The sequence below is a fragment of the Xenopus tropicalis genome, chromosome 6 (assembly GCF_000004195.4).
Source record: "Xenopus tropicalis strain Nigerian chromosome 6, UCB_Xtro_10.0, whole genome shotgun sequence".
NCBI lineage: Eukaryota > Metazoa > Chordata > Amphibia > Anura > Pipidae > Xenopus > Xenopus tropicalis.
In genome coordinates, this window is record NC_030682.2 from 110,104,439 (window position 1) to 110,122,096 (window position 17,658).

Genomic DNA, 17,658 nt, shown 5'->3' on the forward strand with positions numbered 1-17,658 from the left:
CACACATCTGTCCAGTTCTTTATTCAAAACACAGAAACAGATTATCAGATGACCATTTCTATATGTGTACGGTCAGCTTTAACATAATGCACTTCATAAGCCTTGCTTATAGTTGTTTGACAACCCCATACTGATAAAAAGACTTCAAATTAATATGGCATATTGCACCTAAACACCCTTTCTGGAGTTTGCAAAGCAGCAGGTTATTTCCATACTGCAAAAGCACAGAAAATAAACTGCAATTGTTATCCTTCATGATTAAAAGGACAGCACAAGAGGGGAATATGAAAGCAGCATGTCTGTAGAAAAATTCTGCAGTAACAGCTCATGCATCACTGATGCCACAACTCTCTCTAGGACATGTTTAAATGACTGGACAAGCTAAATAAGGTACAAGCCTCATGAGCCTGGTGAAAAAAGCAGTGTACTGTATGCATATTAGGTCAAAACCTTGAAATCAGTATTATAAAAGACTACAGACAGTGGCATTTGCCCATACATCATTTGCACAATAGATATAAATAAAGAATGACTGCACTGTAATAATGTTTATTAGACAATAATTACAAGTTTGTTTGTCGCAACATAACTTTTTCAGTACAGGTATAGGACCCGTTATCCAGAATGCTCGGGAACAAGGGTATTCCAGATAAGGGGTCTTTCCATAATTTGGATTTTTAAAATCTGAATTATTTCATTAAAATGGAGTCTATGGGAGACAGGCTTTCTATCATTCAAAGCTTTCTGGATATCGGGTTTCCGGGTAAGGGATCCCATACCTGTATTAAGTTTTAATCACATACAGGGCACCGTGGCAAAAACGTTTTTTCCAGAAACATGTCACCATATAATTCTTATCCTCAAAAGTTTAATAAAAATAAAAACTATTGGCACAAAGGAAAAAAAATTGTGTGTGGCTTTAAATATGCTGGGTCTTAGCTTAAACCTCAGCAATGGGGGCCCTCTTACTTCTGGTTTCAGTCAGGCTGCTGCCACAGAATGTAAATGTGTTGCAAAAGGTAATTCTGGCAAACATATTTTCCTGTTGAAATGGTATCAAACTAAACACATATTATAAGCACAGTGCTGTGGTCCCAAGTCTGATTCTAGCCAGGGCACTACCTGTCTGTATGTTCAACCTCTCTGTTTTTTTGGTTCCGATTTCTTCCCACACTGCAAACACAAAGGACACTTAATTGGCTCCTTATAAAGCTGACCATAATGTGTAAATGCGATAGAAAGCTAAAATAAGGACAGGGGTGTATGCGATTGCTATGGAATATGTTGGTGCTAAGTAAAATAAAGTATAATAGCGATAAAACCATTCACAGAATTCCATTTCTATACCACTTATGTTGTCAGCAGCGGGACTGAGACCAGAGCCTGAGGCTCAAGGTAACCCCAGATAAAGTGGGGCTAGTTTATGGCTCCCGAAGCACCACGGACAGCCAGAGAATAAATAAAAAGTTTAGTCTTAATTCGCATTCTTTTAAAACCCAGAACGCCTGAGGCGTTTCGTGCATTTGCGCACTTAATCATATAATTTACTTATTTTACAAATTTACCCTTTGTTAATAAAGAAGCCCCAATAGTACAAAATACAATAAACTTTTAGGGCTCTGGCACACGGGGAGATTAGTCGCCCGCGACAAATCTCCCTGTTCGCGGGCGACTAATCTCCCCGAATTGCCATCCCACCGGCAACAATGCAAGTCGCCGGTGGGATGGCACACGCTGCGCAGGCGATTTCGGCAAATCGACGAAGTTGCCTCACGAGGCATTTTCAGCGATTTGCCGAAATCGCGCCGCCGCGTGTGCCATCCCACCGGCGACTTACATTGTCGCCGGTGGGATGGCAACTCGGGGAGATTAGTCGCTCGCGAACAGGGAGATTTGTCGCGAGCGACTAATCACGCCGTGTGCCAGAGCCCTTAAAAAGCTACGATGGTGTTAAATGTTCACAGGTTATCAGTGTGTCACTTTCATCAGATTAATAGACGTTGGTTGAAAAAACCATAAGGAGTCAAGACATTAAAACAATTAACAACATTAAACAAACTAACTTCTAAAGCTGAGTGTGTTTAAGGGCTCTGGCACACGGGGAGATTAGTCGCCCGCGACAAAACTCCCTGTTCGCGGGCGCAAATCGCCGAAAAAGCCTCGTGAGTCTATTTCGGCGATTTCCCGAAATCGCGCCGCTGCGTGTGCCATCCCACCGCCGACTTACATTGTCGCCGGTGGGATGGCAGGTGAAGGCAACTCGGGGAGATTAGTCGCCCGCGAACAGGGAGATTTGTCGCGGGCGACTAATCTCCCCGTGTGCCAGAGCCCTAAAGGTCAACTAAACGCCCAGATACTTGTTTGATCTATTAAAGGGAAACCAAGAGCACCTTAAGTATTGGGAGGGGGAATAAGAGTTGTACAGCACTATTTGCCAAAGTAACCTTATGTGGGTTACATTATACCTAGCACAGGATATTACATGTTGTTAAATACAGGCTGTGTGCAAATTTGAGTTTAATATGGTCCCCTTTGCCTGTTCTAGTTCTAGGCCACACATCATTCAATACTACAATACATTATAAGATTCTTATTTCCATGAGATGATAGTTTGCATATAATCACAAAGGTGTGTATGGAAATATAATAATGATAATGATGTAATCAGTTCTATACTGTGTGATGTCACAACTTCTCTCTCTCACTGGTTGAACCAATAAACATAAAAAAGTAATCTGCATAATACACAGACACTGCATATTTAGATTTACTTGTGATGTCTAATTATAAAACAGTGTATTTGTTAAATAACTTAAAGGGGACATAAAACACTGCACAAAGAAAGTCCTTTTCAAATTAAACATGAAACCCCAAATCCTTTTTTGATTAACACATTCATAATACCAGGTATTTAAAAATCCCAGTCAATTATATATTGCCTGCCCCGTCTCTATGCCTTAGGCAGAGGCAGGGCAGACAATTCCTTTCACTTTCCATTCAGCATTTCCTAGATGTCACTGCAGTCCTCACTTGTCCTCAGGACAATTTTGTATCCTGTGCATGGACTTGAGCATCAGGTCCCACATTCTGGCACATAAACAAGATGTTGTGATGATACAATTCTTTCCTTAATAACACTTCCCAGCCTGCTTGCTGTGATTGTGAATTCCAAGACTGAAGAAAAAATATTTAACTTAAAATTAAAAACATATATAATGTAAGTGAAGTTTATTCTACTTCACAAACCCAATAGAAAAGATTTTGGAATTATTTCTTAGGGTGACAGGTCCCCTTTAAATAGCACTAAATATCTGTATAGTACTTTCCCTGCTATTTTGCATTTTTAAAGTACAGGTATCGGACCCCTTATCCGGAAACCCATTATCCAGAAAGTTCCAAATTATGGAAAGGCCATCTCCCATAGACTCCATTTTCCTTTTTTCCCTGTAATAATAAAACAGTACCTTGCACTTGATCCCAGCTAAGATATAATTAATCCTTGGAGCCAAAACAATCCTATTGGGTTTAATTACTGTTTAAATAATTTCATTAGCAGACTTAAGGTAGGAGATCTGAATTACAGAAAGATCCCTTTTCCGTAAAACATCAGGTCCCGAGCATTCTGGATAATGGGTCCCATACCTGTAAATCACAGTACAGCTTATTTTGTATTTTTGCACAAGCTTCCATAATACTGTCAGCGGAAAGTATAGCGAAGGCATAGTAAAAAGATGGATTGCGGAAATATAGCATTAAAGCCATGTAGGGTGATTCTGGGTAGTTGGCTTGCAGTATTTTAAAGGAGAAGGAAAGGCTAAGTCACTTGGGGGTGACAAAATGTTAGGCACCCCCAAGTGACTTTAATTGCCTACCTTGTACCCCGGGCTGGTGCCCCTGTTAGGAGAAAACAGCACCAGCCCGGGGTACCTGCAGCGAGCGCTTCCTCCTTCCGGCTTCGTTTTGCCGGGACCCCACGACCTGCACATGCGCAGTAGAGTGAAAAGCCAACTTCTCTGTTAAAGTTCAGCTTTTTCACTCTACTGCGAAGCAGGGAGGAGGAAGCGCTGCAGCTACCCCGGGCTGGTGCTGCTCTCTCCCAACAGGGGCACCAGTCTGGGGTAAAAGATAGGCGATTTAAATCACTTGGGGGTGCCTAACATTTTGGCACCCCCAAGTGATTTTGCCTTTCCTTGTCCTTTAAGAGGCGAAATCCACAGTACTAAAATATTTTCCATTGCTCTCTCTGACAATCACCTTCAGTGCTTATTAGGCAATTCTCACCCAAAATGGCGTGTTTATGCATTTTATCAGCCAAGGATATGCCTGAAACTTTAAAGGCAATAACTTTAAATAACAAGAATCGCTGTATAATTGTAGAAACACTTTTATATGAACTTATAATAAAGCGCTTCGATACCTGCTAAGTGTCCTAAAGACAGAACACACCGTACTTTCTAGTTAAAAAATACATATGTATATTACTTTTCCATTACTGTAGGGACTACTTGCACATGAAAAAAAAATATTATTTAAGAAATAATAAATCTCTACTGAAATACATCTGAGTATGCATCTACTTGCGTGCACCTCCATATCATTTAGTGGTATGGGAAGCCGTGTACAAACTATGTTTCATGGGAACCCAGCATAATTATGCCTTTAGCCAACAGATTTGTTCAGATCACCTCAGATGGCATCTGCAGTTTGTGTCAAGTTCAGCGCTAGAGATGTGTGTTGAATCTCAGGCCTTTTTAAAATATTTAACAGAGCTGGAATTCTTAAATATTAAATGACTGTCTAGATACAGAAATCTGGGGTGGCACATCTAACCCAAGGCTTAAGAAAAAACTGTGCCTCACAACACACATACATGAACAGCTTAATGTTATACTTTCACAAATAAAAAGAGATCTGAGCTTAATTCTCAGGTGCTCTTTCCTCTTCCTTCAGATTACCAGCATTACTTTTTTATAGTTACAGATACAGGTAAAAGTCTTCCAATAGTACCTTATCTTTCCTTCCCTGCCTCTTCCATATCAAGTTAGCACGCCTAAAATTAAAAATAAACATACGCTCATGTATTGCTCACAGTCACAGACATTTAGTCACTATTACATATAACTAAACTGTACTGCAGGCCCATTTCCGATTTATCCAGAATTTAGAGGGGGGGGGGTCACTATGTTCCGAGGAACACGTTTTTTTTTGTTTTGCTTCAGATGCACCACAATACTAGAACATGCACTGTATGTCTAGTGTTGATTTATCTTAAGACTATGAATAAATTATATATTACATTACATTAACATTTATTTATAAAGCGCCAACATATTCCGCTGCGCTGTACAATATGTGGGTTACATACATTGGACATACAGAGTAACATATAAAGCAATCAGTAACCGATACAAGAGGTGAAGAGGGCCCTGCCCAAAATCTAAATATATATATATATATATACTATTGGAACCTTTTACCGAGCACCCGAGGTATGTTATGTAGCGGTGTGCCATCCTTTGTGTAGATTTATTATATATAAAGGCATAACGTTTCATAACTTATTAAATAATCCAAATTAATAAAAATGGTTTCATTTTCTCTGTAAAAATAAAACACTACTTTGTACATAATCATAACTAATATCTAACTCATCCTTATTGGAGGCAAAACAATCCTACTGGGTTTCATTAATATCAAAATGATTTTTGGTACAAAGACTTTTTATCTGGAAAACCCCAGGTCTCAAATAGTCCGGATAACAGGTCCCACACCTGTACTTTATGATGTTAAAAAGTGCAACTAATAACCTTAAAGGAGAAGAAAAGGCTAAATCACTTGGGGGTGCCAAAATGTTAGGCACCCCCATGTGAGTTTAATCGCTTACCATTTACCCCAGGCTGTTGCCCCTGTTAGGAGAAAAACGCACCAGCCCGGGGTAGCTGTAGCGAGAGTTTCGTTCTGTGTCAAAATCCCTAGGCCGACGCGTGCACAATACAGTGAAAAGAAGGACGCAGGAAGAGGAGGCCACACTCACAGGTACCCCGGGCTGGTGCGGTTTTCTCCTAACAGGGGCACCAGCCCGGGGTAATAGGTAAGCGATTAAAGTCATTTGGGGTGCCTAACATTTTGGCACCCCCAAGTGACTTAGCCTTTCCTTCTCCATTAAAACACACAAGAGCAATGAATATCCTGTAAAATATAGCTTAGATATAGTGCTTAGCGATGTTATAATTGGTGTTTGTAAATGAGGTAATTTTTTTCATAAAAAATGAATAATGAGAACCTCCTGTCTTAAAAATTACGACCTCTGACTTTGATGACCTGTATGAAAGAATGTGGCATCCGTAAATGAGAATGGTGTTGGGGGAATTGTACTTAAATTTTGAAAAAGTAATTTTACTTTACCAACAAGCTCATTTACTTTTCCCATGTGATTCTACCTCAATCTCAGGGCAATGGCACACAGATCTATTTTGGGTTTTCTGCTTGCAGCATTTTTAATAGCCATGTGGACCTGTGATTTTATGTGGTCATGACTTTTAATATCCTTATACTTTACACAATAGTCGCTACACTACTTCCTTATATAAATGCCCCATTTTGACATTTGATATAGCAGTTTTTAACTTAAAGAGACACATGCTATTCTGTATCTCTCTTCTGGTGCCCCTCCACACCTAAGCTTAGGGTAATGATAACTGAAGAGTGACTATTTACTCGTTTAAGTGGAAGCTGTACTATATGGTCCTGAGCATACAGCTAACCAGATAGCTGGTCTGAAAGCTGAATAAGCAAAGCAGCAGATCAGGCCCGCAACCTGTGTTGCCAAATTTGGCAAAGATCCACTTGCTTGGTAACCTGGCCAAAGAATCAGATATTTCCTTGTATGGACAGCTATAATTTTTCTGCATTGTGCATATAAAAAGATAACTGAACATAAATAAAAGTAGACCACCTTAGTCTGTTGTATTTGTTCTTATTAAAAAGAACTAGGAGTGCCTTTTCTTTAAAGCAAGCTGTTCCATACTTTTATAATGTAGCATAGAAAGCAACCACCCTAAAATAATGGAAAGTTTCTAGTGAAGCACTTGGAGTAACCGTTAATCAAATTAAAAACGAACAATAAAATACTGTGGAGATTTATTTTCTCTTCCTTTTTTTATAAATATGTCCCATACTATACATAACATTCTCAAAATGTGGCGCTAGCCATCCCAGAGGGGCCCGGGCGAGGAATATTGGAGTGGGAGGAAGAAACCTGAAGGCCTGTTTGAGTGAGATTAGGAGTGAGATTGGGAGAAGACCAGCCTGATGTACCTGCAGTCCTATACGCTGAAACTATAGTAGGCTGACACAAATATAAACAATATGTCTATCTTTGTTATTACATGAGGGGGACATGAACTCCCAAAAGTGTGAAAGCCACTGCTTTAAAAAGTTAAGTTGCAGGCAACTTAAAAGCAGAAACAAGCAAAAACAGCTTACAAATATGTAAAACTAAACGGGATCTTTGCTGCAAGTGTTTTTTTGCATACCAGGCTTCACTTAGTATATGATTTGAAGCAGTACGGGGCAAATACCAGAAACTCCAAAATCCTTCCTTTCTAGACTGCAACATTGTGCATTCATATAAGCCCTATCAATTAATAGGGCTTGTACAGAACACACTGTTTTGACTAAAAAATAAATGATTTTTGCTTTTTTTCCCCCAGGTCAAACAAGGAGACTGAAGCTACTTCATGTTTGATCCTTCCGATGTAGGTAATTGTACAGATACACTCTCTGCTGGACTCCTGCTAACAAAACAGTCACAACAAATGTTGAAAGGAGGTAAACTGGTAAACTAATTATCTTCCTCACAAGGACCACACAGAGTAGCTTCAATTTCCCCATTTGCCCTGTTAAGATAGGAAGCAAACAATACAATTTTTATGATTAAAACAATAGGCAAAACAATGGCAACATGGTGTACTGTCCCTTTAAAATAAGTACAGGATGATAGCTTTCTAAATTAATCCAACTGATTTAAGCCCCTTGACAAACAAATTGCCTTATCAAAGTTTGGTGTAAAATAAAACATTTAGTAGAATTAGAAAAAAAAAAGGCTTTGGTATCACAAACAAGAAGTGACCAATTTTTATAACAGCTAAGAGTTAACATTAGATCATAAAGATATAAATGGAAGCAGCAAGTAGCACCAACCAAACACTAGGACTGCCAAAACCTGCGGCATTACAAGTGAGACATGAGCTAGACTGCCACATATCAAAACAATGCATGTTATCCTACTGCAGTAAGCAATGAAACACTAGTGTGCAAAGGAATAGGACTGCCCAAAGGTTCGTGTGAAGAATTAAATCACATATAATTACCTCTGCAAAAAGAATATTCCCATCTAACACTAAAAGTGGATACTTTCACACAAATCAATTCGGGACAAGAATATTTACATGGAAATATATTATCAATATATTTATTTTAGCCAATTTGCAGTACAAGAGAAGGAACAACAGTAAAATCAGGACAAAGTGATCATAATATTATTGCTTATAAACAACTTTTTTCATGCTTTACATCTTTAAATGCTGATTTGCATGTCTAACTTTAAACATTCTCTAAATGTGGGTTATACATACAGAAAGGATTCCATAAAAAGAAACTAACATGTACAATAGAACTCTGATTTTATATCCTCGGATTTATTGTTTTCCCAGAATGGACGCCGTTTTGATGCAGCCCCATTCAGACAAGCTGCACTTTTCTTTTTTGGATTTAAAGTTCTCCTGGAATTTATCCAGTTTTGATGCGGTGACCTGGGAAATGTAAAATCGGGGTTCTACAGTATTTTGTGTAACATGTGGTTATGCACATAAAACAGCATGAATATCTAGAAGCTATTTATTCAGTAAGCTCCAAATTAGGGGAACACCATCTCATAATTTCTGTAAGGTTTATTTCATGTTTAAAGCTTAATAGCAGACTCAAGGTACGGTGACCCAAATTATGGACAGATCGCTTATCCAGAAAACCCTAGGTAGAAGCATTCTTAATAAGTGATCCTGTAACTGTATATGTATTTGTGTGATAACATATAAAGTGCAATCATTATAGTTAAGTATTTCTAATTTATGGTAGTGTTATTTAGCAAAGAGCTTTTCATAAAGTTCTTTTACAATATTTAGAATATGCAATGCAAACTGAAAAGAAATAAAACACAAAACAGGAAAACCAATGCAATATACTTACAAATATTTAATGATGCAAACAAATGCCTTCACCAATTCTGAAGGCATTTAGTGTTGTTATTTAAGGTTACTGACTACAAAGACCATGGTAATGATAACTGCAATGGCTGACTTCTTTTGTAATATTAATAAGATATCTGACTCAATGTACTATACAATATGAACCCACAAAGCAACAGAGAAGAAAACTAGCTCCCTTCTGTATCTACATCCCTAGGCAACAAAAACTGAAGGCCATATTTCTGATTTAATTGAAATGAGATTAGAAAGTTGAATTTTTCCCTGTGGGGCCAAGACTGACCTTTGACAGCTTTACAGGAGCCAATGGAAAGATCCAAATACACCTGGGGGTAAAAGAAGCATTTGCCAGAGAATAATCTTGATTGCCAAGATAGCAACATTCAAATCAAAAGCTATTTCAGCTTGAAATAATTTTATGACATATTCCTGTGCAGTAAAGAAAGAAAATACAGTTCAAAAGCATACTGTAACCACGTCAGACGATAAATCCGTCTGGAAACAATTAATGAGACACAGACGTCTAGAAATGTATTCTGGAACGCATCTAGTCTTCACTTCGAAGTGGAAAAACTTCACTACTCCCAGAAAAAAAAAAAAAAAATTTGAGGGCTATTACAACACACCAAAACTAAGTATAAAAAAATAAAATCTAAATTCTTGTTTTCTATACAACTTATTGGAATACATATAGGTAAGTCAAACATACATCATTTTAAGTCCCCTTAGTAGTATGTATGTATAAAGGATGTATCTATGTAAAGAGATGCAGAATATGTTAGTGTTCTCGGTAAAGATGTTAGGGTTCATGCACACCGGTGATTTTAACGTGATTACGGTCTGAAATCAGTTTAGACTGGTCAGACTGCAGTGTACTGGCTTTACTGACTTATCATTGCAGTTCAAATATGAAAATAAGAACTGGAATTGCAGGACCAATGTTGTAATGCTGTAGTCCAAGGGTATTATGTACTCTGAACTCACATTCAGCCACAGTCACATTCAGCCACATTGCTTACAATGCAGTCCCGATGCAGTCTCATCCTGTATCGGTTGGTCAGATAAACATCAGATCAAAATTACCAAAGTGCATTAGCCAATACACAAAAGCCCATATATCACAGAAAAATCTTATCTTTAAACCATATTGGTAAAGGAGTTTTATAAAGCACTCACAATATATTTGGCATGATGATACCAAATCATGATTGTTTTATCTTCATCCTGGATGGTGTAATATAGATTGTTAATATGTTCCTATGATAATGTTAACTAACAGCAACCTAGAGTGCTACCATAAGTGTTGCAAAATCCTCCATAAGGAATATAAATTGGTCAGATATAGTATATAGGCTATCCTTTTCTTCGTATATTTCTAACTACTGTAATTACAGTAAGGTAAAAATACGTACAGATGGGCAACAATGTCAAAATATTATGCTCATATTATTGAGTATTGGGTCAACAGTACATGCCAACATCAAACATCTCCCAATAACTTTTTTGAGAACATACAGTATTAACACCTTCAATGCACAGTGATATGGCAAAAAAAAACATAATTGTTGACCAGTAAGGTGGTAGCATAAGGGCAGGGATACCATTTGTCATGAGAACTGGTTATATAACTATTCTGCTGCACTTCATCATCATCATCATCATCTATATCAAGTCATTGGATTGGTTAAAACAGCCCTGTAAAAAATGTTCATATCAAAAGCCCATGTTTGTAAAAAAAAAAAACACCATAAGGGTAGCAGAATAATATTTTTGTTTTATTATTTTTTAAATCTGTTTTTTTTTTTAGATGCTTATGATTTTTCCTGAAAAAATATTGACAACAGTGACATTGTTTTTATCATATACTAAAACTAGAGAGAATTAAAAAAATCTAAAAGAAGGCTTGTTAATCAGTTTACAAATTATAATTTACTGTTTTCTACCTAAAACCTGACATCTCTTAAATTAAACAGCAATATAGCAAAACCATCCACCTGAAAAATTGAGGCGCAAACATTCATGCGCTGAGGGCTTACATCCACTTATTCAAAAGTTTTACTGACACAGAATTATGAGCTAGACATAACCTATTCATTGTGACTGATACTTCAACCCTGGGCTCTATTACATCCCTCGTGCCATACCCAATAGAGAGCAAATGGATGGCTTTAAGCAATCAAGCGCTAGGTGAGTGGCCTACAAAAGGGATATTGAATGGTTATGTTCAAAGGCAGCAGTTGTCTAGTTAACAAAGTTAGTTCTTCAGTTCAGATTCAAGTTTAACACTATGAGACAAAATTTGCAAAATGTCCATGTAAAATCTGAAAATATCTTTAAAAATTGGCCACCCTAACTGCTAGTGCTAAACATTTAAGTAGTTCATATCAACAAATGTGCATTTGCTTACAAATGTAACAGCTGAGCACCAGAACAACACTTATGTGGAATACAAATCATCAAATCCAGAGATACAGCATTTTTGTTAATTTCATTATGTAATAAAAATAAGCCTATGAATGTATAAATTAAACACTAATAATAATAAAAATAACTCCGCCCATCTTAATTTCCCCAATAAGAATAAAAAGGATTTAAAGGTTATGGGCATCAATTATTGGAAACAGCCGCAGGTTTAATCTTATAGGTTATTTCTTATTCATACTGTATTGTAGGTTGTATTTAATATCATTGCCTTTGAATAAAAACAAAAATTGGCTTTTGGTTATAAAAGACTTACTTTGACAGCTGAACATGTAATATTTATTGAAAACAATCAGATATAGTGAAATAAAAGTATATTTCTTTTTCTGTTACTTGTGGATATGCTGTGGCAAGTAATTACAAGAAACTAAAAGCTCTGGGTGCCTGACTAGAGTCAAAGCAATATGTAGGTCAATTGTAATAAATCTCCACCTCTATTTCTGGTACAACTGGGATAATGAAGATCCTGTGATAAGCAGCTTTCACAAGCAATAACGTAGTAGTATATTAAAAACAAATCACCTCTTAACTGAAGAACTAAAAATCACCAAAGAGAAGCTGTGTGCTCTGCAAAACTATCCTATCAAAATGATGTGCTTACAGCAAACAGCCCATAAATTTAGTAAAATGCAGCCCCTAATTAAAGGGCTGCAGTTTTATTATAGCATGGTAACATCAACAAGTTTCCAAAAACTGACTTTATGAAAATGACCAAACTTTACTAATCTTACAGTTCTAGGACTATCAGTTTTCACAGTATATATTTATATATATTTTTTTAATTTGAATGCATAAAATGTAGAAATGGTTTCCAAAATAAATATTGTGCAATACTTGACATCTAGTTCCACCATTGTCAAACAAAATGATAGGTTCACCTTAAAGAATTCTTCATAGCATGTAACAATTTGATGGCATTGATTACTTGTCACACAAGAAACCAGAAGGCCAACTAAGGAAACTGTGCAAAGGCATCCCAGATTGCTGCTCTGACTTCTAATAGCCCTGTCCTTTGTTCCAGACAAATGCTATGATATGCATACTTTCCATCTGCTTGATCATTTATAGTTTGGATTTGAGTGCCATTGTTTTTGACCTCAGCTGTGTGGAAATGTTAAAAATGATCAGATTGTGTGCAAACATTTGCAATTACATTACCCATACATTTTCCCTGTTAATGGCTTCACCCTTACGAAGCAGAAAATGTAAAATGTTATGCCTCATTTATGCACTTGAAATGGCATCAGGTTTAAAACATACACTCGAAGGACCTGAAGCAATAATTCTGGTGGAAGCCTTTGAAAACAAGAAGGGGAAAAGGCAAAATGATGTTTTGTGAAAGGGACAATATTTATTTAAAAATGTTAACCTTTTGAAATATCACCATACAAGAAGAAAGCTACATTTCTAGCCGGAATCAGAGGTAAGATCTTCAATCAAGTGGGCTACACATCTTAAAGCCATCAATATCTTTCTAGCATTCAAGAAATAGGATCGGCTGCAATTATTCTATTTGTACTATAATAATGATTGTTTGTAAATACAAAAAAGTTATTAGCAATAAGACTGTCAGTCCAATACGAGCCTAAAAACCATGATCCTTAGCCACCTTTTGCTGAAAATCAGGAGCAAGTGATCAAGTTTAAGGCAATAAGCCTAAAAATGGAAGACAAAAACAGAACTACCTATAATCTTTATTCGCTCTTTCTCACAAAGAGGGTGTATATGAATACAGTGCAGCCCTTGCACTGTATTATTACAGTGTATTTTTTGGGGAGGAGTGATAGAAAATTAATAAGGCCACGCTGATTCATTAACTGCGCAAAAATGTCAAGTTATACGCCGAGTGAAAGTTAAACTTTTCGCCACGTTTATTACCGAGAAGGCCCAGTGATGCATTCTGGCTACTAAAGGGTAAAATTATTTTTACAGCTGGATTTAATGAGCAGTGCAAGGCTTAATGGGCTCCAGCTCTAAATGGCACCAGCTCTCTCTCGCCGCCCTATGAGAAGCGAAGGGGTTAACGGTGGTAAAGCGCAGGAATTCTATGCTGGAGAGCAGACTCCATGAACATTCCAGTGGGCCCAGCACAGCATTCAGTGCAACCACAACAAGCCACCCTTTGTCCTCTTCCCCACTCCCGCCGCTGGCCTGCCACACACACACAAACACATGCAAACAAAACACACCAATCTTTTTTTTATATCTACATATATATATATATATATATACACACACAACTTTCCCACTGTATTTGTCAGGCACACCAAGTGGAAATGTAGGACTGTATGGTTACTAAGCAGTTACCCCATTCAGACCAGACCTTATTAGCATTGTACAACTTATGGGCCACATCAGGAGGACAGACAAGTAAATATAAAACAGGTTTCCCTGACACACACCGTATACGTGTGTGTGTGTATTTAGTGCAATAGGTATATTTGAAGCTAATGAGCAGTTGGTCAGTACGTAGCTAGCATGTGTATAAAGCAGCTGTGTGGCTGCCCATGTCCCTCCCTGCTCCTCACACAAACTCAGGCAGAAGCAGCGACAGCAGCAGGCGAGGCGGCCGGGCGTCACGTGACCAGGCGCTCCAAACTCCCCGACATTCCAGCACAGTTTTGTCCAACTTCATGAGCTCCCGGATTCGTTAAACTTTATGGGAACAGCTTCCCCCCATGCCCACTCGGTCTCCCTCATGCAACCGCAAGGAACGCGTCAGCCTAGGAGAGCGCTAAACCCCACCACTTTCTCCAGCAACAATGGCCATGGGAGTGGTTGGGGGTTTTTTGGGGGGGAAACTTACGCGTTAGGACTACTGTTAAGCACAAAAACTAGCGCAAAGTTTCCAAGTGTATCGATTATATAAACACAAAGGCTTGCAACAATAGCTCAGATATCGTACATCCCTCCCCCCCTTTCTGGGACAGTCGCCTGGTCCTGTGTAATCAAGCTTGGTGTAGAACAGAAAGCACCAATAAAAGTAGAGAGGGGAGAATGGCTGGGAGTTTGGAAGTTTGCGTTGCACTAAGCCGTCTCCCTCCCAGTCCGGCTCAGCCCTGCCTTGGCTGCTTTAGCCATCCCACCCCCGATCCGCTGCATCTCCTCTGTGTGGAGGGAGGGTAGCGGGATGTGCCAGTATCCCGGCTATAGGCTGGCCCCAGCTCTAACATAAGGAGCGTCGCTCGGTCTCTTACCTTTCAGCGATCTTGGCTTCGCTTGCTTGCGACGAGACATCCTAAAAGCAAACAGCTGAAGTTGTTCAATGTCAGCCCGTTCCCAACTAAGGCAAGACAAACGGAGGGTCCCTCAGCAAGAGCTCTCTCTGCTTTTCCTCCAGCCTCCCTGCCTGCCCTCTTCAGTGGCCAAAAAAAAAAAAAAAAAAAAAACTCGCTTCAAATTCTATACAGAAAAAAAACTGCTATCAAAACTGATTCGGTGGCTTGGAAATCTGCATTTTTTTTTTTTATTCAGAAAATGCCAAAAATATTGTGAAATTACATGTCAGCTCTATTCCTCCTAAGGGGTGGCACGGTGTAAAACTAGAAAAAAATCCTCAAGCCGATGGCTTAACGCTGAAATAAAGGAATTGTGGCGCTGATAAGGTGGGTTAGGAAGGTTAGTTTCCCTTCACCCCGCCAGCGCTACAACTAAGAGCCAAGCTACACTGCTCCTGCACAGGGGAGGCGTTTATTTCTTCTTATTAGGATTGTTATTATTTGGGTTGGGGTTGTGTGTAAGGAGGGGGGGTGCTGATTATTTAGGGGGTTTATTTGGTAGTTATTTGGGTTGGGGGGTTTCTTGTTTGGCTGCCTGGGATCTTGCTAGGATGGAGCGGGATGTGCTCCTTGTCTGTGGGAGAGAAAAAAGTCTGCGCCTGGATTGGGGAGAGGAGAGCAGAGAGAAGGAGATGTGCGCTGCTGCTGCTGCTGTGTGCTCCCTCCTCATCACAAACCTGCAAGGTCTTGGACTGCGCTGTCGCTCCGGTAGTCCACATAATAATGGAAAATAGAAGCAAGGCCCCCAAAGCCATCAGGATGGCTCCAGAGGGGGCCCCTAACCCGCAGGGACTCGCTCTGTACGTAATCACTGAGGAAATCATTGTCAGCCTGCCTGCACTCACACACAGACAGAGGGGCATGATTAAAAGCCGAGGGGGACTCAGCCAAGACGTGGACTGGACGCCAAGCAGCTACTCAGACCTGGATCAGGAGCCTCTGCAGGAGGATCAGGGAATAGAACGGATAGAGGGGGAAATAGAGAGAAATAATAGCTGCAACACAAGCGCAGCCCCATCTCACACATACACACACACACACATGGACACAAACACAATCACGCATCAAATGCAACCCCCTCCCTTCCCAGCCCACTGTGTGTTATTAAAGATACACAACTGCGAGAGATGGACTCTTTCCTCAATCCGCTTTTCTCTCCCCCTGACTGGAGAAAAGGAGAGGCGAGAGAGAGAGCAGGCATGCAAAGCTATCTGAGAGTGGCAAGGTCCCTCTTCTGGCTGAACAGATGGAAAGATACACAGAGCCAAGCTGTCTGCCTTTTCCACTTCATCCTTGGCTTTTACTAGAACGGATGTTTTGCATGAACCATGTGTGCTTGCACTTCATTCTATCTTGCTTCAAACTTGCACACGGCTAAGCTGGGGAAGCCTGTATATTAGCTAAAGGAAACACAAACTGGAGGGTTAAAATATAAAAACCTACAGTCTTCTTACTTAAGTGGCCACTTTTGATTGTAACATGCACCCCAACTGGGCTCTCTTTCTTTCTTTCCGTCCCTCTTTTCTCTCCTCCTATTTCGTCTTTCTCTCTTGCACTTTCTCTCTGACCAAGGCATTTTAATATACTGTTACATCTATAAAACGTGCTTTAATTCTACTTCAGCACCTTTGCTTGCTGTGAAGTGTAATGCGTTTCTTGCTGGAATGTAATGCAATGTTTCTTTTTATTGCTCCTAACTTCCTTCCTATATCTATAGCAATGAGGACAACGTGGAAAGTGGAATTGTGGCATGTACATTATGTAGCTTAAGGATTTAAACTGGAATTGTACAGTAACAGCTTAGAATTCACAGCATGGCAAAGAAAAATATGACTTTTCCATAATTTAACAGGAGTAAATGTGCACTCAGTATCGTCTCCTGTGATAAGGGTGCATCACATTCTCTACATTTTGGTTGCAAAATAATGTGGTTGAGTTTGTTTTCTTTGGTGCAGCATAAATATAATTTAAAATGGAGTAGGCTTAAAAGTCAGTATATGAATCACTTGATAGAATTCATTTAACAAAGTAAAACTTAATTATGCCTCCCACCCTTCAATAAACAACACTCCTGCAAAGTAATAGTTACATCCTGTAAAAGATCCTTTAAATAAATGCAGTATATTACTCTAAAAATGTATACCTAGGCAATAGGAGTCACCAAAACTGTAACAGAAATATATGGTAAATCCATATAGATATTTGAATTATATTTGTATATCAGCAATTTCTGTCAGGGGATGCTGGGAGTTGTAGTTTAACAACAGCTGGAATGGATATCCCTGCTCTAAGCAGGGTGGAACAGAATGTGGCATAGCATTGGATTCTAGGAAAAGTCATATCAACGCTTATAAATTTAAAAGGTAAGCATGAGATTTTAGAAGACTTTAAACTAGAGTAGAATGTTGTTATAAAGTAGTATGACTAACCATAACACCTTACTTCCATTACTATGGAAATAGATTGTAAGTTTAAAAGTGAGATATATAATAGATCCCCAATATTATGTACGTATTTCTGGGAATTGATGCAGGTATTTTTGTGGTCCCATATACTCAAGCTCTTTTTATTTTTCCCAGATTCTCTTTGTTTTCCCAGAATTTACGCCGTTTTGATGCCATCCCATGTGAAATGTA

General features: G+C 38.8%; 1 protein-coding gene across 3 annotated transcripts in view; it reads right to left on the minus strand.

Moving 5' to 3' along the window:
- znf521 (zinc finger protein 521) overlaps window positions 1-15,929 on the minus strand; it is a 204,925-nt gene extending 188,996 nt beyond the window's left edge. For 2 of the 3 annotated variants that reach the window (XM_012965300.2, XM_004915209.2), the window contains exons 1-2: window positions 15,700-15,781; window positions 14,942-15,100 (exon numbers count right to left, since the gene is read on the minus strand). In XM_012965300.2, the coding sequence (XP_012820754.1) occupies window positions 14,942-14,981 (40 nt within the window). In that variant the 5' untranslated portion in view covers window positions 14,982-15,100; window positions 15,700-15,781. Of the gene's footprint in view, window positions 1-14,941; window positions 15,101-15,699 lie in introns of all 3 variants that reach the window. The other variant, XM_012965302.3, reaches the window with a different exon arrangement.
- Window positions 15,930-17,658: the final 1,729 nt, after the last annotated feature.